General features: G+C 36.1%; 1 protein-coding gene across 5 annotated transcripts in view; it reads left to right on the top strand.

Annotated features, from left to right (window-relative positions):
• The window catches only part of LOC128992072 (hormone receptor 4), a 123,742-nt gene that overhangs the window by 43,070 nt on the left and 54,130 nt on the right, over nt 1-26,542 (top strand). Inside the window, exon 1 of one of the 5 annotated variants that reach the window (XM_054415468.1) lies at nt 102-164. The exons of 3 other annotated variants lie outside the window; for them this stretch is intronic. Coding sequence is in view for 1 of the 2 variants with exons in the window: in XM_054415464.1 (XP_054271439.1) it covers nt 10,106-10,115 (10 nt within the window). In the remaining variant the exon portion in view is untranslated. Of the gene's footprint in view, nt 1-101; nt 165-10,069; nt 10,116-26,542 lie in introns of those variants that run through there. One more of the 5 variants, XM_054415464.1, reaches the window with a different exon arrangement.

Below are 26,542 nucleotides of genomic sequence, written 5' to 3'. Positions count from 1 at the left end.
CCCAGAAACGCATCTCACGCAATCAGCTGGCGCGCCGCCATTTTGTCAGTTGTGCCAACCCCGCGCCGCGGTCTGCTATTGCTATTGCTGTTGCCGAGCAGTTGGTGCTATTGCCTTTACTTGTTTACCCTTTTACGCGGTCCAGGGAAAATTACGCGCTCAAGGTGAGTAAACAAATCTTTTTTGGGCAAGAGTTTTTTTTGGAGGGGGGGGTTTGTAAATAGGTAAGTTCATAGTTGTTGTAGAGTGCGTTAAAGGAGTTGGATACCGTAGTAAGATTTTAAGTGGATCCGGGAACTTGAGAGGTGTTTGTGTGAAGTTGTTTAGTAGAACACGTAATTCAACAGATATTTTGAGTTAATAATGTGAAGTGTTTTGATACCCCAGGTGTTAAATAGTCTAATGTAGTTTTAACATATCTAGTTTTGGGTAGAATTTAGTTTTCGGTTTGGGTGTTTTCAGAGTATAAATATAACGATTTTGTTGCAAGTGTGTTCTCTGAATTGGGGTTGTAATCGATGTACCGACTTTTACTAATTTAGAGCCTTGTGAAGATTTTTCTTTGAAATTCCAAATCCCATTTAAGGTACCTGTTGATCTTTCCAAATGATGATAAAGTATTTTAACTGAAAGTTAAATTCTCAATACGTAGTTAATCGAGTTTTAATTCTGCATCGTTACTCAAATGCAACCGTTTTTCACGACAACGTTGATTAATTATCACATAAAACGTCACTGTTATCATCTAACTTATTTATAACACTTAACTAATCGCCTAAGACTTAACTTTACTTTAAAGCTTAAACATGACAAAAATACACGTGATTACAGTGTAAACAAAATCGTAGGTGATAAATTGCATGTTCAAACCGGAACTATTGTAGTAATAATTTCCAATTCAGTCAAGTCTATGGATGACGAATTGTGCTCGATTTCGACCAACACAGATTACTGATTTATCTGTACTCAAGTGTTTGTGTCGTTGTGACATTGTTGTGTTTTTGCGCCTAATCTAACGACCTTGCTGTTTCCCCCTCCTAGCGTAGGGCTCTGAACTCGCATAACCTACAAATGGGGTGATTCATGCTGTTATTGATGTTCTGGCCTTTAACGTGTTTTTGTCAACGAATAATTCGTGCGTTGGGTAAAATAAGTAGTGTTTTGTTACAACTCATCAAACCCTCTTATATTCCACTATATACTTTTACTTACCTAATATTTTTTTTACTCTACTTACTTTCGTTCGTAATACTTTTTAAACTATTTTATAAATAATTAATTAATAAACATTTATTGCATCTATGATTTGATAATGATTTATTGCTTTGTGTTTATGAGTTTATAATATTAACGTTTAAAAAATTATGCAGTTTCTCTAAATTCTATATCAATAAATAGGCTATTTGAGTTTGATTTATGAATGGAACTATATTTTATAAACGACTCTATCATAAAGTTAAAAACAAATTGCGAATTGTCCTGGAATATGCATAATAATATCACCTTACTGTGTTTTATCTTATTGATTCCACAAAGCAAAATTGTTGTTTTTAGTAATTAGTTATTGATTACACATAGCTAATCTACTATTATACCTTAATCGTGTAAAAGTATTGTTGCTTATTGGTAGGTGTTAAACATTCTACAATTATTTCTTGTATTAATTAGAATTGACTAGTGGCTTGTAGGGGCAATAGCCCCTATATATATTCTAGTAATTACTTTGTACAAATTATTAGTCTCGTGGGTAACCCTACCTTGAATTATAATTTAACATTTTTGTATGTTATGATATGTATAATAGTTATTATATACCTGCAGGTGTGGTTATATGTTTTTCAATTTATATAATCACAGCTGTGTTTACACTAAATAAAATACATCAAATTAGATTCCCATGCTATTTAAATGTGAATTATTTTATTCCGTAATAACCTTTTGGTGCATAATTAAGCAAAATGAATAATTTTCCCCAAAATTTCATGCCCAGACCTTTAAAATGAAACCTCTCCCAGCTTTCTACGACCTCCCGTTCGCTCACAATTTCATTGTAAAATTTTTGGCTTACGGAATTAGATATATAGATTCATAATATAAAATACCCCCGTCGCAGCAAACCTGCATACTAAGCGAATTTCCATTTACCCGGCTTGATTTCTACTAAAATATTCCCTATAAATTTTTATATTTATTTCCTATAAGATTAATTTTAGTGAGTAGTTAGGTTTGCTGCTACGGTGAAGATGTTGAGGTGTGTTTTTTTTTTTTCAATTGAAATATTGATAGCTTAGTATGAAATAAACCAAATTTGATTAAAATATATCCATAAACAAGCAAACTAGAACAGTTTATTTATTCTCCATAAGAATAACATGGGAATTTTAAATTTACAATTTTTTTAATTTTCTCCGTAGTCAATGAACATTCAAAAACACTTCAATATACTAAATTATTTTTTTTAAGCTCTTCAAAATGGTCTAGAGAGAAATTTAGAAATTTAAAGTTTTTAGGGTCAAAAATGAGAAAAACCCATTTTTACCCCATAAAACCCCCCATAAACCCCTGATCCCATGGTCCGATTATGCTGGTTCGCGAACTCGTTCGAATAAATGTAGGTTTACACGTTTGTACCAAATTTCATCAAAATCGGATCAATTTTGCACGAGTTATCGCGCTAACGGACACATATAAAATAAATATATATATATACATACATATATATATGAATTTGAACGGATTGTGTTTTTGGCCTCTGGGGACCTCAAAACGAAAAAGTAAATCGGTCCCGGGTCTAGGTCTTACCATGAGACCTACGGTAATAGCTTATTCCCTATATGGGAAATTCGCTATAAAATGTGGCAAAACGAAAAAATAGAGGTGTTCCCACAAAAAGTATAAAACTGTCATACAAAAGAAAACTTTCTTCTTGTTTTCTAGAAATGTATACCCAAATTGAAGCTTACAATTGGTTTCAACCAACTAGCTCATGGCAGTCTCATATAAATATAAATAATTTGAAATTGTCAGAAATTAAAATCCAACACTTTTATCATACTTGACCAGTGTCCGTAAATAGAAATAATAAAAAATATAATATCACTTGAACTATGAAAAAAATTAAAATTGACGTCTTATGTATTTTAATAAAATCGTGTATTTTTAATTATCGAAACCATTTCTGTATGGCAAGCTTAGTTACAGATGATACAATGAAAATTGTGTAAATACATTTGATTATTTTCAGTAAAAATTGCAGGTTGAATTATTTTCTCCTGTCAACAGTTTCGAGTCTCTCAAGACATGTTATGTTTCAAAACACAACGTATACAGTGTGTTAAAAATGTATAAATGAGTAAGCCCTAGGGAACTATTCGTCGTACAAATTCCTTTGACCGACCCTCATTCATGTCCTCATTACTCCCTGGACGATAACTTGCGAGTTTGTATTTACTCTTGAATTATTTTACTAATGAAAACTCCCTTGAAAACTCAATTTGGTTGTTTTTCGAGAGAAAAGTGTTGTAATATTTAGGATCGAATTAATAACTTATAGTGTTGTTACACTTTGGATTCTAATTTAAAATATAGTGAATTATGTTGCTAAAATCATCGAAGTCCTCTTATATAAATTACTCTGCTTATAAATATTTATTCCATTTCAGGTTAGACAACTGTATCACTGTAGTAAAGGTATACCTATGATTTAGTTCGGCTTATTTATAAGGAAATTTGATGTTCACCAATAATATGTGTTGTACTCACCAAATGAAAGGGTACAAAAACCTAAAAAGCGATATTTTTGAAAATTATTGCTTGTCTTAAAGTATTTCAAACTAGGGACAGAGAAATATTGAATAATGAATCAACAAATAAACAGAAAAATAGATTTCACAAACGGAATATTACACGAAACCCACACCAAAACACGTTCATATGTGAAATATCCCAAGTAAATGGTTGTACTTAAATAATTTAAGAATTAAATTGAAGAAAGTGTGAGCTGATGATTTATTTTCTTGTATTTATTTTGGACAGTTAATTTTTGCTAGTTGATTGTAATTTCAAATTTTCAATACAGTAAATATAGTACAATTTCAATCAATGACGTCAACGGGTTTGAACTCCTCGGTATAATATGACGTCATTTCCCTCATTCCTTTCCTACGTCTGTAACTAGGTCATAACTTGAACAAACAATGATAACTGGATCGTATATATTGCAGGGAATGGGAAATTACATTGTGGCGTTCATGTGTTAAAATTATTACATGAAAACTGTGATGGGACCATATTTATGTCGATTTCCATATTTCTATGTACTATACTTTTGACATACAAATTAGGATATGGCCTTGAGTATTTATGTATACTTACAGGACGAGTAATTCAAAGAGGCTACTATTGGACTTCAGAAAATATAAATTTTACAACAAAGTAGGTAAATGTACTGGAAACGTCGGCAGAAACCCTTTAGTTTTGTTTTTAATTTTTATTTTATAGACCTACAGAAATATTTATTTGTATTCCAAATATTTCTTACAACCCTGTCCACTTTTATGGCAACGAAGTTTATCATCTACGATTTATGGATTCATACAATAATTCTCTTTCTTTTCCTATTAAGTTGCAAAGTACAAGTACAGCAGATATTAAAATATAAATTTGGAATAAGTACCAAAATCTGCAGCTCATAAAAAATTCATTATCGGTGAAGAAATTGCAAATAGTCTTGAAATTCAGTTACCCATTTTTACGAAATAAAGTTAAAGGTATTTCGTTTATATCATTCATACTTAATAGTTCATTACGAATGACAAAAAACCGGTCGAGTTTTTTTGTGTTGTTTATAATATTTTGAAACTGAATTTCAATTATAATACATAGTTGATACGTCTGAAACCGAAACAAGATGATTTTGGTTCTAAAAAAGAGAACTGATCTTCTCTGTCAGGTTAAGCTAGGCTGAAACTCTAGGTTAGGTTAAGTTCAGGTTAGGTTCACCAAATCCGCTTCCGCATTGAGGTATTCTCCCCACCAGTCCCACACGAGTACGGTAGTCTGTATGATGGAACCTGTCTCCTGACCCTCGGAGACAGGTTCCATCATACAAAGCAGAATATCTGTTACGATAATGACCCTATGATAGCAGTTTTTGCTACAGCCTCTCTTCCTTCACTTTCCTTTCTGAAGGGCTGGTCTAGTGGCAGAGCTTGTTCTTCGAGGTCTTGGATTCAAATTCCGCAAATTACCAATGGATTTGATCGAAAATGATGCTGCCATCGCCTTCAGGTTTAGTTAAGAATTTGAGATACTCGCAATATCCATCTTGTTTGTTCCGCATTATAATGATGAACGTCCACACCAAAAACTGTATATAGATGTATGTAATCCTTCGAACCACTATGAATCCCAGCCGTCAATCCCATAGAATTACACAATAGTCCAGCGGTCACCGACCCTGACCAGAGTTTCGCTGAGTTGAACTGGTAAAAACAGCAATTATATAACGTAGTAACATGGGGACGTTGTTACCTCATCGGGGAGAAAGAGAGAAAGAGCCAAAGAGGGGAGAGAGAGAGAGAGAGAGAGAGAGAGAGAGAGAGAGAGAGAGAGAGAGAGAGAGGAAAGGAGATAGAAGGAGAGGGACGTTGGTGGCGGCGTTGCTCAATCTTCCACATAGAGAGGCTGTCCTAGGTCCAGACCAGTAGAGGTAGTACCCGACATAGTGTCAATACTGACAAATTGCGAGGGATTTTGATACAATGTACATCAGTTTCCAGAAAATATTATACAATAACTACATTTGTAACTGTATATTGCAATCACTGTTGCAAAAAGATCTTGAACTTTAACTCTGGCGATTTGAAAGTCTAGGCCAGAGTATTTACCTCTTAAACGTCAGTGTAAAGTACTGCCTCTGTAAGCACTGTACCAGTGTATACCTGTGTATAACCTGTTGTATACCTATGACTATTGTTGTGGTGGGGCTCAGGGGTGGAGGGTGGAAGGTGTCTAAGCCCGCAGTTTCTAAGTCAGGGCCCCACAGTAACTGAACACACTAGTGTATACCTGTGTATAGCTGTTGTATCTGTGTATATGCGTTGTATACCGCTGTGGTGGGGCTCAGGACCGGCGCGTGGAAGGTGCTTGAACCCGCAGTTTCTGGGTCAGGGCCCCACAGCACCTGAACACACTAGTGTATACCTGTGTATATCTGGTGTATACCTGTGTATAGCTGTTGTATACCTGTGTATAGTCGATTTATACCGCTGTGGTGGGGCTCAGAGCCGGCGTGTGGAAGGTGTATAAACCCGCAGTTTCTAAGTCAGGGCCCCACAGTAACTTATCACACTAGTGTATACCTGTGCATAGCTGTTGTATACCTGTGTATACCTGTATATAGGCGTTGTATACCGCTGTGGTGGGGCTCAGGGCCGGCGCGTGGAAGGTGCTTGAACCCGCAGTTTCTGGGTCAGGGCCCCACAGTAACTGATCACACCAGTGTATACCTGTGTATATCTGCTGTATACCTGTGTATAGGCGTTGTATACCGCTGTGGTGGGGCCCAGGGGTGGATCGTGTCTAAACCCGCAGTTTCTGGGTCAGGGCCCCACAGTAACTGATCACACCAAGGTATACCTGTGTATAGCTGTTGTATAGCTGCTGTATACCTGTGTATAGGCGTTGTATACCGCTGTGGTGGGGCTCAGGGCCGGCGCGTGGAAGGTGCTTGAACCCGTAGTTTCTGGGTCAGGGCCCCACAGCACCTGATCGCATCTCGCAAACTACCAGCCATTCGCTCACCGCGACCACGTTTATAACTTTCAGTTTTGTTCGTCTTTGTGCCTCTTTATGTGTGTTTTTGTAGTTTTTAGACAACCTGTGTTTTTTTACTAAACGGTGAGTAATTATTTTTATTCGTAATGCTAAGTGGGGTGTTCCTGTATTTTTTGGTTGACCTATTTCTGTATGGTACAACTAAAGCAAGCTTATATAACAAACGGGGTAATTTAGCTGTTGTGTTGGTATTTTATACCGGTGATTATATTTTGTTATGCCAAGTTTATCATTTACGACTTTTCATATTCTTTAAGGTTGTAATATTTCACTTTTACTTTTAATCATTAATGGAATGATTGAAGTAAAAAGCAAACAAAAATCGTGTGTGTACGGTTGAACATAGTTATTGACGTATTATTAATGAAAATATTGAATTTTTATGTACTCTCAATTATGGTATCAAGATAAATAAAATACTGTTATGCTTTCTTAAAACTTAGTTTGTTCTATAACATCCAAATTTAATAAGTTTATTAGGCTAATGCAAATAATTATACCTACAATACCCTGCCAGATATTTTAACCTTATTGTAAAAACGTTCTTGATGATACAAAATGTTAAGTGAATATAACATTGCTGCGTGCATTAAATCTGTAACATTTTACATTTTAGTATTCTAATTAAATATGTATAATTGTGTTCTGAAAATGTAATTGAAGTAATTAATTATTTCTTAGAAAACTATTATTGTAGAGTTTTTTGCGGGTTTACCTTTAAACCCAACACCAAAAGTGACTTATTTTATGTAAAGTAGATGAACTACAAATTGATTATTTTAGTTATGGAAAATGGTTTGAATTAAATAGCATATACTTTATAATCCAACCAATATAAGTGTTTCGCTTTAGGTTGAAAATGACAAATACAAACTTTACAGTAACCCTTGTTGCGAATTGAAAATTACCCGTCGCGCGTTTTTCTCTAACCAACTAAATTTGTATTTAGTTTTCAATGTGACAACCTGTTGGTTGTCCAATACAACGAACAGTGTCACACTCTATGTCGAACCTGAAAACGATTTCCTCCTTTGAAAGGATCACCGGGCAACCGCCTCTTCCTGGCGTGGGGAGGCGCTTTTGGATACATCGTGTTACGTATATTAGAGCCAACGTGCATTAGAACAGAATCTGTATGGATAGTAAACATAAACAAATGACGTCACTGGCCCGAATATTATAACCGTAACATCTGTTTTTGAAATTTTTGACAGTTCCATCTAAATAATATTTTGTGTCATAGGACTCTAGGCACGGGCCCGAGATTGTTTTGCACATTACTTCAGGCTAGACCTAGGGGTTGCGGCATTATCACTTAGATAAATTCCATTGGTGATTTAGCAGGATTTGAACCCAGGATCTCAGGTACTTAAGTCCCGCGCTCTAACCACTAAAATAATACAAGTGTGTACACTTTTGGGTCAGTGATGTCATTTGTTTATGTTTATCATCCATACAGTTAATGTTCTAATATCCATGGTAGAGTCCAAATTATATCGTGTTTAGATGACGAGAGGTCAACTGACATCTCAATTGACTTTTAGCACTCGTCTGATAATCAGAAGGTCCGCCGGTTCGATCCTGCTAATAAGCCAATAGTCTTAGCAAAAGAAACAGCTGTTCTTAGTAACAAAGCTATAAGCTCACTTAATTCTTTACTCATAATTTGCTCTTATTCAACTCTTATTTAGCTTGAATTACGCACCTAAGCGTTATCGTCTAAGTAGATAATAAGTAAAGTAAAGTAAGTCTAAAGTAAGATAATAACGACGTAGAGTCTAAAAGTTATGTGGTGTTTAAATGACGTTAAATTAAACGTAATATTACTTTGGTAGCTGATTGTTATTAGTGTTCATTTAACAGTTTAAAATTACTGGTTAATCCTGAGAAAAGTATTAACCTTTTTATTGGTCGAAACTAGGCCTAGCTGTCCTTCATAATTGTTGTTAATAACTGATCTTATTGAGTAGTAAATGTTGTACGGAATTTTGCGATTGCTCAATTAATTATCTTTTATATATATTTTTTTTAGCGAATTTCCCTATAGGGAAGTAGCTATTACCGTAGGTGGCACGGTAAGACCTAGACCCGGGACCGATTTACTTTTTCATTTTGATGTCCCCAGAGGCCAAAAACACCATTCGTTCAAATTTTTATATATGTATATATATATATATATATATATATATATATATATATATATAGACATATATATATATATATATATATATATATATATATACGTCCGTGAACGCGATAACTTGAGTAATTTTTGTCCGATTTTGATGAAATTTGGTTTAAAGGTGTAAAGCGGGATAAACTTGAATGAGTTCGCGAACCAGCACGATCGGACCATGGGAACGGGGCTTTACGGGGGGTTTTATGGGGTAAAAATTGGGTTTTCTCACTTTTGACCCTCAAAACACAAAATTTCCCGATTTCTCTTTAGACCTTTTTAAAGAGCTTAAAAAAACAAATAATTTAGTATATGAAAGTATTTTTGTTCGATTATTAGTAACGGAGAAAATTAAAAAAATTGTAAATTTAAAATTCCCATGTTATTCTTATGGAGAATATAGTCAAATGTTGTAGTTTGCTTGTTTATGGATATATTTTGATCAAACTTGGCAAATTTATTTATTTTGTACTAAGCTATCAATATTTTACTCAAAAACACACTTTATTAGTTTCCTTGTAGCAGCAAACCTAGGTACTTGTTAAACCTAATGTTATAAAATATTTAACTGAAAATCAATTCAGACAAATGGAAATTCGCTTAGTCGGCAGGTTTGCTGGGGCGGGGGTATTTTAAATGTGCATAGTTTCGTCTTAAAAATTGAATTGTAGTATCAATGTATCGTGTAGCAATGGAGATTTGTTTGGAAGGCGTTGTGTATAAAAACTCCGTGTCTAATTAAAGGTCAGATATATATTTCACCTTATAACTTGTCCAAGTGACATTATGTCCAAATTTACTTGTCTTTGTTATAACGAACACCACAGTTTACCAACATAGGAAATGTTGTATAAACACAATGTCCAAAAATTCAGTCGTTTTCAAACTTGCTTAATTTTACAAAATGTTATAATAAAATTGCTTATCTCCATTGTTTACTCCGTTGGTCAATTGAAGAAGTACGCCCTGGATAAAATCACTATAATGTAGATTTAAAACCTAGTTGTATGAAAGTTTTTACTGCTATTCTAATAACCTATTTTAATTCCAGGTGAGTTGAGTAGCTGTGTACGTAGTGCCCGATCAACCAAAATGTTTGCAGGTAAACTTCTACGCTAAAATCCATAACGTCTTTAATTTGTAAATCTTTATTTGTAAACGGTCATGGTTTTACTCATCCTTCACTGATATTGGGGTTAAAAAATACGCACATAGTGGCGTTCCCATCTTAAATAATAATTGTATTTTCTTGAGCATATTGCAAAAATGCATTACAATAAACCATTTTGCGATTTCTTTCTACGGAATAAGCTAATACCGTAGTACTCAAGGTAAGACCTGGACCCGGGACCGATTTACTTTTTCGTTTCGAAGTCCCTAGAGACCAAAAATACCATCCGTTGAAATTCATTATACAACTATCCCTTCATTAAAAAATGCCTCGTGTGTGTCCGTTAGCACGATAACTCGAGCAAAAATGATCCGATATTGATGAAATTTAATAAAAAAGTGTTAACTTACATTTTATTCGAATGATTTCGCGAACCAGCATGATCGAATAATGGGATCGGGGGTTTGTGGGGGGTTTTATGGGGTAAACATTGGGGTTTCCCATTTTTGACCCAAAAAACATAACATTTTGCGATTTCTTGTAGAGCTTAACATAACAATTTTGTATAGCTTAAAAATACAAATAATTTAGTACATTGAAGCGTTACTATGCGCCTACTGGTTACAGAGAAAAATCAAAATAATTGTAAATTTAAAATTTCCATGTTATTTTTGTAGAGAATAAGTAAACTTTTGTAGTTTGCTTGTTTATGAACATATTTTGATCAAATTTGGACAATGCATTTATTTCTTATAAACTATTAGCAGTAGAAGGGAAAAAACACTTTCACCCTCCCTGTTGCAGCAAACCTAAGTACTTGTTAAATTAATTACTTTATATTTAAATAAGGAATAAATGTGATATTTTTAAGGAGACATTTTAGTGTTAATACAATCAGGTGAATAGAAATTCGCTTGGTCTGCAGGTTTGCTGCGGCGGGGTATTTGACTTGTCTACAAGATTCGGTAACTAGCACAATAATGCACACGTTTACTTTTAATAACGGACGTGTTGTCGTTGGTGATATAGTTCCTAGCATTTACTTACTCATAAATAGACAATAGCATTGAGTATAAACCTAACCTAGAGAGCCCACCGCTATACTGTTAGTCGGTACCGCTTTTGACGACGTAGTTCGGGCCGCTGACGCTAGGGTCGTGGTAGTCAATGGTAATGCAGTACGCCGCTGAGCTCAGTCTGCGTTGAGATACGCTGCGTTAAGGTAGCCTGCACCGCGCTCGCGCGTCAGTCTCCCCCCCCCTACCCCTACTCATCGTCACTTCCCACAGCAACCAGCCTCTCCCTCACCGGTCGAGCTGTCTCTACAAAGCGAATGCAATGAACACGAACTGCCTCTACCACATATAACATAATTTTATCCATACATTACTCAATTAAAAAGTTATTTGTCAATATTGTAATGCTACAATTAATTGTAGGCTATACAGGAATCCCAATTTTATTTATTTTTTCTGTATATGATTCACTTACTTGAAGGTCTATCATGATTTTAAACTCACATTAAATTACAAAGGTTTGTAAAAAAATTTTGCCTTTCTTTTTACGTTCAATACTGATCAACTTTATAGCAAACCATTTTTATCGTTTAACCGATAGTTTATTATATTGATATTACAACTAAGTTTGTTTTATTTCTGTTGTGGGTTTACATATTCTCTACATAATATAATAAACTTAAAACTAAGAACACGTACGATAATGCATATGCACTGCTTATTTAACAAAATTCTATAACATAAATCCTAAATTTCTTTATTACTTTAAGTTTTAACTGAAAATATTTACTAGAATTTTAATATGGTAAGTGTTATAAAATTATTTCAGTGTTTATTTTTACGCCTTATTATTTGTCTGGTACCATCGGTTAAGTCGTACACCCCTGATTCCAAAACCACTGTAGGCTACATATTCTTCCTCGGTGACATAACACGCACTACTTTCACTTTATTCTACGAAAGAAGAACGTTTCAAAAATATGCATAGTTATGATTCGGCTTTACACTAGGCCTACAAGAGTACAAGTAAAAGAGTATGTACAGGCAGTTTAATTTTTTTTATCTTTATACCATTAACTTCATATAAACTGGTTGTAACTACAAGAGTACAAGTACAAGGGTATCGACAGACACTTTAATTTTTAAAAATCTTTATACCATTACTTCATATGAACTGGTTGACAGTACGAGTGTACAACTACAAAGGTATTTACAGAGCCTTATCTTTAAAAATCTTTGTAAAATTGGCTTGATATAATAAATTTGCTAATCAAGTATACCAATAAATAAATACATTATAAATCAAACAAAATCGAGGCTCAATACAAAGTTATGAATTGAAAAATACATATTGCTATAAGAATTTTACTATAAATACTTTAAAGGCATAATAGAATAATGACGAAAAGAAAAATACGAACAAATCTTGTAAAAACAATTGTCCTATTACATCAAATAATTACTTACTATTAATAATTTAGTATTAAAATGCGTTATAAAACAAGGAAGAAGGAAACTACGGCTAAACAAACAAATTCATCAACAAATACGACGTTTTTAACCTAGCACAACGCAATGAAAAAATCAAATATCTAACTCAAAGTATTACATGAACAAAATACTACAGTTTACACCCTAGGCCTAGAATAATCGCTTTAAAAAACAACGGAACAGCAGACTAAACATATGGAAATGGTAATGCACAAAAACGAACAGCTGACTAATCATATGGAAATAGTAATGTAAAAAAAAGGCAATATAAATCAAACCGGTAACTCTACGTATGCCATTGAAAAAAAATACACTCCTGAATAATCTGAATACGTATTTAAAGAACAACGGGTAACCAAAGGAATACGCATTGTACAAAAAATACAGTTTACAGGGTAACTTATACAGTAAACGAAATACCAAAAAAAGAAACATATCCGCTTACTAAACGTACGTCATGGACCAAAAACTACAATTATTCTACAAAGAATTTACAAGTCATACAGTAAACGAAAAAATATAGCAAAACAACGAAATTGCTAACTAAACGTATATCTTGTAAAAAATACTACAATTTACACAATAGATTAACCGTGATACCGAATCTCAAAGAAAAAGCTAATAACGAAACGTGTGTATATATATATACAACAACTTACAGTTTACTAGAGAAACAGTAACAAAAAAAAAAAAAAATACAAACAGCTAACTAAGCACAAGTTATGCACAAAATACTAAAATTTACACCATAGGATAATCACGATACTAAACAATCCACGAAAAGACTCACTAAACGTTTTTCATGAACTTAATAAAACAAATTACACTATACAATAACCACGATATTAAAACGCAACGAACCTGCTTACGAAACGTATGTAATGTTAAAATACTAGAGTTTACAAGGTATACAGTAAACTAAATAAGGAAAACGAAACAGCTTACTAAACTTATGTCATGGGAAAAATACTACAATTTACACCATAGAATAATCGCGATATTAAAGAAATAATGAAACCAGCTGAATGATTAAATAAACGAATGTCGTGAATTAAAAATAGTTTACAAGATGCACCAATGTGCAAAAGATACTCAAGTAATAAATAATACAAAATAGTTATTGGCCTTCATCCATTGATCTATGGTTAGGTAGTTTTGAGATATGCGTGTATGACAAGAAGCTCTTGAACAAAGTTTACAAGTGTTGCAAATTTTTTAGTTTACGTTGATGTGGTACTGATTTTGTAGTAGATTTTCCGTAGCGGGCCATTCTTAAGCTACGGGACGTCCACAGCACAGTTTTTATAATTTTCAAACGCACAAGGAAGTTGACTACGAAGTCGCGATACTCCCTGCAAGTAGACTCTAGTTTTAGCCATTCTCTATGTTTCTTCATAATGTCCTTTTTGATTGAAGACATCAAGGATGACTTGACCCCTACTATATGCTTCATTTTTTGAAAGTTTTCTTTAAAAGAAAAAAGCATGACGTCTGTTACGGATGCCATTTCCTTGGATGGAAAAAATGTTCATGTATTTTCAAAAAGGTTTATTATGGAATTTTACAGCAATAGCATGCTTACAGACTTTCTCAGAGGCGTAAATAAGTAATGTCCAATCTTACAACATAGGTACATTCATGTAAAGTGTAAAAATCATACGCATTATAAAATAAATTACTCTATACGAGTAGTTCAGAATAAAATGTTTACCATCATATATAGAAATATTTTTTTAAACCATATTGGTTTCGCAAGGAGCACGCTTGAATTATTAGCAAAGCCGACAGCGAGCTCGCAGCAGCCGGATGACTTGCGTCATTGTTGCGTCTTGCATGGTTACCGGTAGAGCGCACTAGCAACTTGATGTACTGCATTACCGAAGGTCGCGTAGTTCGGGCCGCTGACGCTGCTCAGCCTGGCGCTGCACGGGTAATGCTATCCCCCATTGAGTGGAGACTCTAGGGTTAGGTTTATACTCAATGACAATAGTCAACAAGCATGTAGAGTCAATTCGTACTGCACTTCTAAATATACCTAGACCAAGGTCTTGGCCAGTGCATGCGATATTTGGCCTAATGGCTGCTATAGTTACTGCAGTAAATGGGCTATTATTGCGTACGCTTATGAGGAAGTTTAGCGAAATGGCGCAATCCTCAAAAGAAGAGTATTTTGATAGCGCCTGTTATTTACTAACTACACTGAAATCAGAGATATATCTTATGACGCTGTTGTGAATTACTAAAAACATGGATGGTTATGTGAGGATTCGTAAAAAAATTTCTTTATCGATTTACAGATTAAATTATTTTTAATGTGATATCGTAGTCAGTATTTTGTCGAATTTCATATTAGACATTTTTATCAGTAAGTATCAGCATAGATAAAAGTCTATGGTATCAGTTAGATTCTATAATAAAGTTTTTTTTTTGATATCTTATATGATTTACTCCCTGTATATATAATTCTCATTTTCGCAAAAGCCATTTTTGTTGGAAATATCTGCATTTTTAGTATCAGTTTCATTGATTTTTGGATGGATACTGTAATAGATATCCTATCTATTCGACGCCTAGAGGTCGTCCCGTGGTCAAAAATCGACCAAAAAGATGCATTGTGCAAACTTCTTTATTTTCACCCCACGCTGTAAATAAAACACGTGATTAGATTTTCTTCAATTTGTTTAGATTTTCTGGTTATATTTCGTCACCAGCATGATAACCCATAAGGGACATTTTAACCCTTTTAGTTATACTTTTTATCTTAATTTCATTTTTGTACCTTTTTAGCCTATTTTTATCTATACAGGGATTCTGTACTTCTACAGGCAATATATTTCTAGCAGCATGGATAGATATTCCCTACGATGCACATGAGCTGTCAAAAAAGACTTATAAGAAAAATGCTTGCCTATTAATATATAGGATAGGTTATGGATCGTCGGTAAGATTTCTTACTATTCTTTTCCCCGGTAGTATTTGTTACTGCGACAGTTTAAGTGCTGTAGATATTGTAGTTTACAAAAGATTGTTTATTTAGATTGAGATATTGTTATGGTACTTGATATGAATCGGTTATTGTCATCAGTGCTATGTATAGGTAGCTTATATTTTTCACTTTGGAACGGGATGTTTTGTCTATAGTTAATTCACAAACTTTAGACGGTTTGAGGCGAAGTCCTCCCACTACTTTGGTATGTTTCACTTTGGCTTTGGTATGTTGTAGCTGATTGACCTTTTGACAAACCTCAGCTATAGTTAAGCTGTTTTATGGGGTAGAATCAAGTCGAGGTAATAGATATCTTCCCCTAAAACAGTCTAAATTTCGTGAAAATAGCAATAGTTTGAGGTTATGGAAAACCCGGAAGCACAATTTGGAGTCCCTTTAACGCACCGTGTGTTATTCGATTGTATGTAAATTAAATAAAGCTACTGTCAGAAAAATTTCAATCGTGGAGAATTTCAATTTTTTATCAGTACATAGTGGTTATACAAAAATATAACATTACTGAAAAGTAGCAAAGAGTCTCTTAGAGTTAACGCACCAGTTCATGTTGAGGGTAGTGTTGTGGGGTTGTTGGGTAGGTAGGCCGAGTAATATTATTGCCAGAGAAAAACACGACAATTTCGGAAACTCAGTTTCATCTTCTTCCGGGACATCAACCCCTTGACACACGGGACACGTGTGGGCCGTGGGATGATTCACGGATGGGGGGGTAAATGACCGGGGGGTTGTGGGGGGTCGAGGGGGCGTGTTGGCCTACATTCGCGGTCACCCACCCTTGCCAGTCAATGCCCCATGCTATTTATCCACTTTGTTTGAAGGCGCTTTCTTATATATTTACAAGACTTTATTACAACGCGGATTTATTTTTTGTTTAGAGTGGTTGTCCTTTAATTGTTAGGACATGGTGTTTATAAATTTGTATTTTTTTATATTGGTTATTGAGGTTTGGATGCTTAATGTTTGTATGTTTCGAAGCAATGTTTTGCGATTGTTAGAAGGGAACCGTCTTTTTTTATTTTAACATCTACCTTCCCTGGTAGTGGTAGCATAATTTTTTAATAGTACATTGACTAATGGTAAAGTCTAGAACTTATCTTCCTTGGAATAGAACCAGCGACGTACCTCTAAAAACCCTCTCGGATATTGAATGTTCGAACTTTAATTTAAGAAAATTGAAGTGATTTATTTTTATTTTCTTTTCTTATGTTGAAGGTTTACAATTTATGAAAGCAATTTGTGTTATTTGAGTTAAAGTACTCGCATTCAAATTTAAATACTGCTTGGTTGATCCAAGTGGAGGTGCTTCTTAACACAGATGATTATTTATTGGGCTTTCAATGAATCACGTATCTAACACGTCGGCATGAGATAGTAGAGATTATACGTTTACACACTATAACACGCGTTACTACACTTGTAGGTGTGTTTCAATGCGAAAATGAGTGAACGATGAGAGTTGAATGAATGACAAGAGCAGGGTTTGGACCGTTCCCTCATAAGCGTTAACAATTCTGCTGAGGAAAACTAATAAATCAAATAACTTTCAGCAGTTCTGGAATAGATTGACGGATTCCACCAGCTTTTAACTTTTATCATCCAATAATGAACTCCTTAAACTGTAATCCTTCCCCCCTGTCCCATCATTCATTCCATGATACAAATTATTCGCATACTCCCTCCAGTAAATAAGTACTTAACAGGATTGACTGATACCCACTTTTATCGGCCTCCAACAATGAACTCCCTAAATTGCACTAATCACTCCCACCCCAGGACAAATTATTCGCCATTACCCGCCAATACCGCAGAAGGAGTGACCACTGTCATTATGGCGGGTGTTACGCAGCTGATGTCCAGATGGCGTAGGTTGGCGGGAACCTTGCCGTGTCAAGGATGAGAGAGAAAGCGCAACTTTCACTCCGGGGTCGTTGACTCGCTCCGTTCCATCCGCGGTGGCGCAATTCTTACCTAACTTTCTGCACACCCTGTACACTGCCTCCGAGCCGCCTTATATAAACCAACCTGGTGGACCTTCGAGGAGAAATCTTGCTCTTAGCCTTGACATCGTGAGCGCCGCCATTGTTGGGGCAAATTCTGATAGAGGTTGATCGCAATGTTGGGAAATTATTTGTGTTAGTTTTGTATAAATTTTGTTTACGTTGAGGTTTTCTTTTGCTTGTGGAAAGAGATGTAGCTCAATATTTAACTCAATGTAATGATCGTTGATTGTTGTGGTAAATAAATTCGGCTTATACTGAGTAATAATTCATAGTTCCCTTGGGAATGAAGACAAATGCTTCGAAAATGATCAATGCTCTATTCCCATTGTTTCTTCGCTAGCTTTGAGTAAATCTATCACAGAGAAAAAAGTTAACGTCTTCCTTTTGTCGGTACTAAGACGTGAGGAATTAAAATGTCTTAATTTTGTCCATAAGACATTAGAAATGTAAAGATCGCTAATTATTTCACTGCTTAACAAAATACATACGACATCAGATAACCTGATTTTGTATATCATGCAAACAGTTTCCGTCCTCTACCGTATTTTATATTGCTTTATATAATGCTAAAAGAATATTTTGGATGCATTATCGGTCTTGTTTGAGGGCTTATCTATGGCCCAAATGAACATCATTTTAAAATTTGCGTTTTTCAAATTACACATCAGTATCGATGTGCTTGGAATTCTAAACAAGTTGAGTGTTCTAAGCTGATCCTAACTTTGATTAGACATACAATGGTTTTGATCTACCAGTATGGATAATTCGAGTATACCAGTTTATGAATAGTTATCTTTAACTTGACCACAATACCACTTCCAAGTGTTCAGTTTATGATTACTTGGAAAAATTGTTTCGTAGCTGTATGCGTATGTTATCTATGGTGTCTTCGTAGCCCTGGTAATATGGTAATATGGTAAATATGGGCATTCGTTCCTAGTATAATACAAACTCAAGAGTGAATCTATAATTTTAATCTGTACGAGTTAATCCAACCAAACCCAGTATCACCTGACACTTTATCCTTTGATTCTCAAAGGACGCCAATCAAAATTATTCACTTATAATATTGTTATTAACAATTAATATAATGCCGCAATTGGCATATCTTAGTCCAATATAGCAAGAAAAATTTATGTGGAGGATATGCCTTGTGTGGTAGCTTCGTTGCCGTCTATAAAAAGGTCAATGACCAAGAACATCTTGGAGCACTTTGGAAGATCAAAATGCAATGATCTTTCTCAGGAACCGGGGACCTTTTTAATCAGTAGGCGAGCACTATAACCACTCAGCTACTAATCCATATAAACGATAAACATATAGACTTTCCACTCCAATGATCTGATCTTCGCGATCATCCCGACCTCTTCCCCAAGTCAGTGACCGCTGTCACCACCAGGCAGCGCTAGCGGCGCGGCAGTTTTCCGAACCATTAGACGTATCTGGTTTTTGCTCATACTTTCCCCCGGTTTTCCGAGTTTCCCCGGTTGTATAACGGTGTCTGTGGTTGTATAAGAGGTCGATGACCTGGACGTTCTCTTCGGCTCTGGCGGTCACATCTGTGCAGATCTTGTACTTCAAGATAAAGTTGTTATCCTTATATTGAAGTGCAAGGCTTTTTTTCCAAGATAAAAAAAACTCACGTTGATAAACGATACTTTAAAAGACTTCAACTATTATGTATCTTTTCAAAATGCGATTGTATTATTTATGGATTCTATGTTGATATTCGTTTACAATGTCTGTGTAGGTGAAAAAGAAGTTTTGACAATTGTTTAGCAACTAGGCTTTTTATGGATATTGTAAGTTTTTAAGTTTCATGGAACTTACCATTGCCTCTAGTTACTGAAGTTGGCATGATATATGTAAGGGCTCTTTAACTAGTGTATTGATCAATATAGGCCTACTTATTTTCCACCAAATCATTCTTCCTAAGGTATTTCTTTGCAAGAAAATAAGATGTTTATTGTTCTTTATTACTATAAAACCAAGTAGTAATTTATAGTTTCCAACCTATACTTACATAGTTTGAATATATGATATATAATAAAATTATAGTTTTCTACCCAAATCTTCATTATAGTTTTGATAACAACTTAGATATAGTCGACGGCTTTGAATAGCCTATTATGAATTTGATCGAACAAAAAATTAAATTCTGATTAACCTCGTATTTAGTGAGAGTATTACTATCTGAGTTTTGTTATGGTGGATACGCAATTTATTTAAATCTAAAAAGATTATTTTGAATAACTTTATAGTTATACGGTACGGACATATTGTCGGAAAAATACAACACAAGTTCATCAAATTGCCTTACAACTTGAGATTCGCCCTAAAAATAACTTTTACGTTAAAGTTTAACACATTGTTAATTCGTTTACCTGTAAAATTTCATAAAGTAAGTAATGAAACAAATAAATTAAACCCATTATTTAAACCGCTCGAGTATGCAATAAGCGCAGTACACAAGGTGTACCTCGATTGCCTGTTGCGCCTGCATCTTGAGTTTCTTCATTCTGTTTCGATCGGTTCTACCTACGTTACCTGCGTTTTCAGTGCCAAAACTATTTTTTTTATCCACTAAACGTTAAAAAACTTAATAATTGTTAATGTGCGTTCATTCCATTAGATATTTCGAGGGAATTATATATTTGTTTGCGAGAACTGAAACATAAAAAACAAATTTATAAGAAGATTATTTTTTTTTTGCAAACAATGTTAACATTTTAGCTTGAATACAAAAAAATATATTGAAATTATATTTGTATAGGTATCTCTGCTGTTGTATAAACGCCTATCGTGTATGTAAATATGATTTAATTGTAAATGCAGAGTGCACTGAACTAAATAGCCAAACACAGGGAAATGGTTTTAGAATCACAATCTTTTGTTGAAAAAGAGGCAAATAAGATTAAGCTAGTCTGGTTAAATCTCATTGTTTTGTTATTTTACTACTAAAATTCGTTATTTATCAGCTATTTGTAATTTGGTATTTTTGAACATGGTGTCGTTTGATAGTAAATGAATAGTGTTCTTAAATGCTAAATAATTACCTCCTCTTACTCTATGGCAGTATACAATATCATATAGCCTAATCGAGTTTTTCTTACTGTTGGCAACCTGAGTATTAGCAACCTATTGTTGCCAATAAATGAAGCAAAAAAATACTCTCTTCGCAAACTCTTATTCTCACAACATTCTTTTACTCTATGGCAGTATATACACTATCACATATACAGTATAGCCTAATCGACTTTTCCCCACTTTTGGCAACCTGAGTATTAGCAATCTATTGCTGCCAATAAATGGAAAAACACTCTCTTCGCAAACTCTTATTCTAGCAACATTCTCTTACTCTATGGCTGTTTATACACTGTCACGTATGATGGTCGTCTTTTCCTTGCTCTATGGTGGATGACGTAACGCTGAAGTGCAGCCAGTCGCCACCAGACTGCAGCTAACTGCAACTTTCACCAGTTGCACAATCAGCGAATTCAACACCTGCCAATGTCCTCTCGCTGTCTCCATCACCTTCTGGAGTAGTAACTTTATTAGAGACCTTTGTGTCTTAAATGATCTAAGTCTATTAATATTAATATCAGTCTATTAATATTTTACCTAGATTATTATATTTTTTGGTTGATGAAGTGGTTACCAAAAGATGACGAATTTACCCACATAGAAAATGAAAGAAGAACTAATGTCGGAAGTAATTTTTGTAGTATTAAAGCCCCATTAATCTTGCATAGTTTTCATTTCAACTCAGTTTGTAATTTGATTTAATTATCTTAATCTAATTGCATATTCGTACCTTTCACATGATGACGTGTTATTGACACAGTCTTTATATCTCTAACGATGTATACCTTGTCCAAATAGTTGTGGTGTAGCTCAAATCCATCCAATGGTAAACGTCTATTATTGATAATATACGGAAAGTAAATAAAAGAAACGTCTTATAACACTTAAAACATATATTTACGCTTATACTGTTACTCACAAGACGGTAAATATACAAAAACGATGGTAAGTGGTGATCGATTTCGATTGGACACTCCAATCATCATCAGACTCAATAGGCGAATGTTGCCTATTGGGTCATTCGCCTATTGGGTCTGATGATGATTGGAGTGTCCAATCGAAATCGATCACCACTTACCATCGTTTTTGTATATTTACCGTCTTGTGAGTAACAGTATAAGCGTAAATATATGTTTTAAGTGTTATAAGACGTTTCTTTTATTTACTTTCCGTAAATTTAATAACACGTACAATGCTGATCAAGAAGTTATTTAGTGAAGCTAGTCAAGCAAAGTTAGCATCAAAATATAGGGATACAAGAATCAAGATTTCCATGAAGATTGCAGATATTTACTTCAACAAAGAATGTATCAAGAAGAGGATTACACCACAATACGCTAAAATCAAGGTCAACTGTAACACCACTGCCGCTAAAAGAACAAAGGAACAAGGAGAGGTATTATTAATCAAAAATATGATCATTCGCCTATTGGGTCTGATGATGATTGGAGTGTCCAATCGAAATCGATCACCACTTACCATCGTTTTTGTATATTTACCGTCTTGTGAGTAACAGTATAAGCGTAAATATATGTTTTAAGTGTTATAAGACGTTTCTTTTATTTACTTTCCGTAAATTTAATAACACGTACAATGCTGATCAAGAAGTTATTTATTGATAATATGTTATAGTTTTTCATTATACAGTATAGCTTATTTTTCCTGCAAGATCATGACAGATGTTAACCTCTGTAAATAATTAGCTAACTAACTAACAGCCGTCCTGCGTTCAGTCAACTATAAGTTCAGAACATTGAAGCTTTGACTATTCATATAAGTGGACAACTCACCTCCTTATAGATCTGCAGCCAATTTAGAACAAATACACAGTTAAATTGAGCCAACGACAAAATGAGCTCAAGATTAGATCTTCTGTTTAATCTAAAAAAGGATGCTAACCTTTTAATAAACTCCAACCTTTTCGTTTTCAAAATTTTAATTTGTTTGGCCAGAAGTTTAAGTCAGACTGAAGGAAACCACAGCATTTTTGTAACAAATCAACTGTCATAGTAGCAGAACAAAACGAAGAAAAATATAATATTGACATTAGCACACTCTGGGATCCCTATTCAACTGTATTCTATCATGCAATTATTGGCTACAATTGTTCTATACAGATTAGCCTACAGATGCTTTGTCTACTTCAGTACCCAAGTCAATGTTTGAAGTCACAGTCGCTACCTTGTTCAGTACGTTGACTGTGTGTACTGTAATTGTATGCAACGTGGGCCGGAAGCCGTGGAAAGCCGTGCAGATATCAGCGATTGTGAGCTTATCACAGGAGAAAGTGACACGAATACATGACAATGAGTGACTTTCCACAGTCTAACCTTCAACTCGCGAGTAGCGGCTCTTGGTACAAAGTTAACACAACCTGTCTGTAGTGGGTGTAGTGGAAAACTGTTAACTTGGAGCTTGATGTCACATAAAGTGACATAAAGTCAATGAGCGGCTTTCCACAGTCTAACCTTTAACTCGCGAGTAGCGGCTTCTGGCACAAAGTTAACACAACCTGTCTGTAGTGGGTGTAGTGGAAAACTGTTCACTTGGAGCTTGATGTCACATAGAGTGACACGAAAGTCAATGAGCGACTTTCCACAGTCTAACCTTCAACTCGCGAGTATCGGCTTCTGGCACAAAGTTAACACAACCTGTCTGTAGTGGGTGTAGTGGAAAACTGTTAACTTGTAGCTTGATGTCACATAAAGTGACACGAAAGTCAATGAGTGACTTTCCAGAGTATAACATTCAACTCGCGAGTAGTGGCTCTTGGCACAAAGTTAACACAACTTGACTGTAGCTAGGGGTGTAGTGGAAAACTGTTAACTTGGAGCTTGATGTCACATAGAGTGACACGAAAGTCAATGAGCGACTTTCCACAGTATAACCTTCAACTCGCGAGTAGTGGCTCTTGGTACAAAGTTAACACAACCTGTCTGTAGCTAGGAGTGTAGTGGAAAACTGTTAACTTGGAGCTTGATGGCACATAAAGTGACAGAAAAGTCAATGAGTGACTTTCCATAGTAACCTTCAACTCGCGAGTAACGGTTTCTGGCACAAAGTTAACACAACCTGTCTGTAGCTAGGGGTGTAGAGGAAAATTGTTAACTTGGAGCTTGATGTCACATAGAGTGACACGAAAGTCAATGAGCGACTTTCCACAGTATAACCTTCAACTCGCGAGTAGCGGCTTCTGGCACAAAGTTAACGCAACCTGTCTGTAGCTAGGGGTGTAGTGGAAAACTGTTAACTTGGAGCTTGATGTCACATAAAGTGACACTATGTCAATGAGTGACTTTCCACAGTATAATCTCAACTCGCGAGTAACGGCTTCTGGCACAAAGATAACACCTGTAGCTAGGGGTGTAGTGGAAAACTGTTAACTTGTAGCTTGATGCCACGTAAAGTGACACGGAAGTCAATGAGCGACTTTCCACAGTCTCTTCAACTCGCGAGTAGCGGCTTCTGGCACAAAGTTAACACAACCTGTCTGTAGCTAGGGGTGTAGTGGAAAACTGTTAACTTGTAGCTTGATGTCACGTAAAGTGACACGGAAGTCAATGAGCGACTTTCCACAGTCTCTTCAACTCGCGAGTAGCGGCTTCTGGCACAAAGATAACACCTGTAGCTAGGGGTGTAGTGGAAAACTGTTAACTTGTAGCTTGATGTCACGTAAAGTGACACGGAAGTCAATGAGCGACTTTCCACAGTCTCTTCAACTCGCGAGTAACGGCTTCTGGCACAAAGATAACACCTGTAGCTAGGGGTGTAGTGGAAAACTGTTAACTTGTAGCTTGATGCCACGTAAAGTGACACGGAAGTCAATGAGCGACTTTCCACAGTCTCTTCAACTCGCGAGTAGCGGCTTCTGGCACAAAGATAACACCTGTAGCTAGGGGTGTAGTGGAAAACTGTTAACTTGTAGCTTGATGCCACGTAAAGTGACACGGAAGTCAATGAGCGACTTTCCACAGTCTCTTCAACTCGCGAGTAGTGGCTTCTGGCACAAAGATAACACCTGTAGCTAGGGGTGTAGTGGAAAACTGTTAACTTGTAGCTTGATGCCACGTAAAGTGACACGGAAGTCAATGAGCGACTTTCCACAGTCTCTTCAACTCGCGAGTAGCGGCTTCTGGCACAAAGTTAACACAACCTGTCTGTAGCTAGGGGTGTAGTGGAAAACTGTTAACTTGTAGCTTGATGTCACGTAAAGTGACACGGAAGTCAATGAGCGACTTTCCACAGTCTCTTCAACTCGCGAGTAGCGGCTTCTGGCACAAAGATAACACCTGTAGCTAGGGGTGTAGTGGAAAACTGTTAACTTGTAGCTTGATGCCACGTAAAGTGACACGGAAGTCAATGAGCGACTTTCCACAGTCTCTTCAACTCGCGAGTAGTGGCTTCTGGCACAAAGATAACACCTGTAGCTAGGGGTGTAGTGGAAAACTGTTAACTTGTAGCTTGATGCCACGTAAAGTGACACGGAAGTCAATGAGCGACTTTCCACAGTCTCTTCAACTCGCGAGTAGCGGCTTCTGGCACAAAGTTAACACAACCTGTCTGTAGCTAGGGGTGTAGTGGAAAACTGTTAACTTGTAGCTTGATGTCACGTAAAGTGACACGGAAGTCAATGAGCGACTTTCCACAGTCTCTTCAACTCGCGAGTAGCGGCTTCTGGCACAAAGATAACACCTGTAGCTAGGGGTGTAGTGGAAAACTGTTAACTTGTAGCTTGATGCCACGTAAAGTGACACGGAAGTCAATGAGCGACTTTCCACAGTCTCTTCAACTCGCGAGTAGCGGCTTCTGGCACAAAGTTAACACAACCTGTCTGTAGCTAGGGGTGTAGTGGAAAACTGTTAACTTGTAGCTTGATGTCACGTAAAGTGACACGGAAGTCAATGAGCGACTTTCCACAGTCTCTTCAACTCGCGAGTAGCGGCTTCTGGCACAAAGTTAACACAACCTGTCTGTAGCTAGGGGTGTAGTGGAAAACTGTTAACTTGTAGCTTGATGTCACGTAAAGTGACACGGAAGTCAATGAGCGACTTTCCACAGTCTCTTCAACTCGCGAGTAGCGGCTTCTGGCACAAAGTTAACACAACCTGTCTGTAGCTAGGGGTGTAGTGGAAAACTGTTAACTTGGAGCTGGATGGCACATAAAGTGACACGAATACATGACAATGAGCGACTTTCCACAGTCTAACCTTCAACTCGCGAGTAGCGGCTTCTGGCACAAAGTTAACACAACCTGTCTGTAGCTAGGGGTGTAGTGGAAAACTGTTAACTTGTAGCTTGATGTCACGTAAAGTGACACGGAAGTCAATGAGCGACTTTCCACAGTCTCTTCAACTCGCGAGTAGCGGCTTCTGGCACAAAGTTAACACAACCTGTCTGTAGCTAGGGGTGTAGTGGAAAACTGTTAACTTGGAGCTTGATGTCACGTAAAGTGACACGGAAGTCAATGAGCGACTTTCCACAGTCTCTTCAACTCGCGAGTAGCGGCTTCTGGCACAAAGTTAACACAACCTGTCTGTAGCTAGGGGTGTAGTGGAAAACTGTTAACTTGTAGCTTGATGTCACGTAAAGTGACACGGAAGTCAATGAGCGACTTTCCACAGTCTCTTCAACTCGCGAGTAGCGGCTTCTGGCACAAAGTTAACACAACCTGTCTGTAGCTAGGGGTGTAGTGGAAAACTGTTAACTTGTAGCTTGATGTCACGTAAAGTGACACGGAAGTCAATGAGCGACTTTCCACAGTCTCTTCAACTCGCGAGTAGCGGCTTCTGGCACAAAGTTAACACAACCTGTCTGTAGCTAGGG

This window comes from Macrosteles quadrilineatus, unplaced genomic scaffold (assembly GCF_028750875.1).
Source record: "Macrosteles quadrilineatus isolate MER2022 unplaced genomic scaffold, UCM_ALF_1.0 Scaffold_4__1_contigs__length_99947679, whole genome shotgun sequence".
Taxonomy (NCBI): domain Eukaryota; kingdom Metazoa; phylum Arthropoda; class Insecta; order Hemiptera; family Cicadellidae; genus Macrosteles; species Macrosteles quadrilineatus.
The sequence above is the reverse complement of the archived record's forward strand: the minus strand, read 5'-3'. Positions and strand labels throughout refer to the sequence as shown.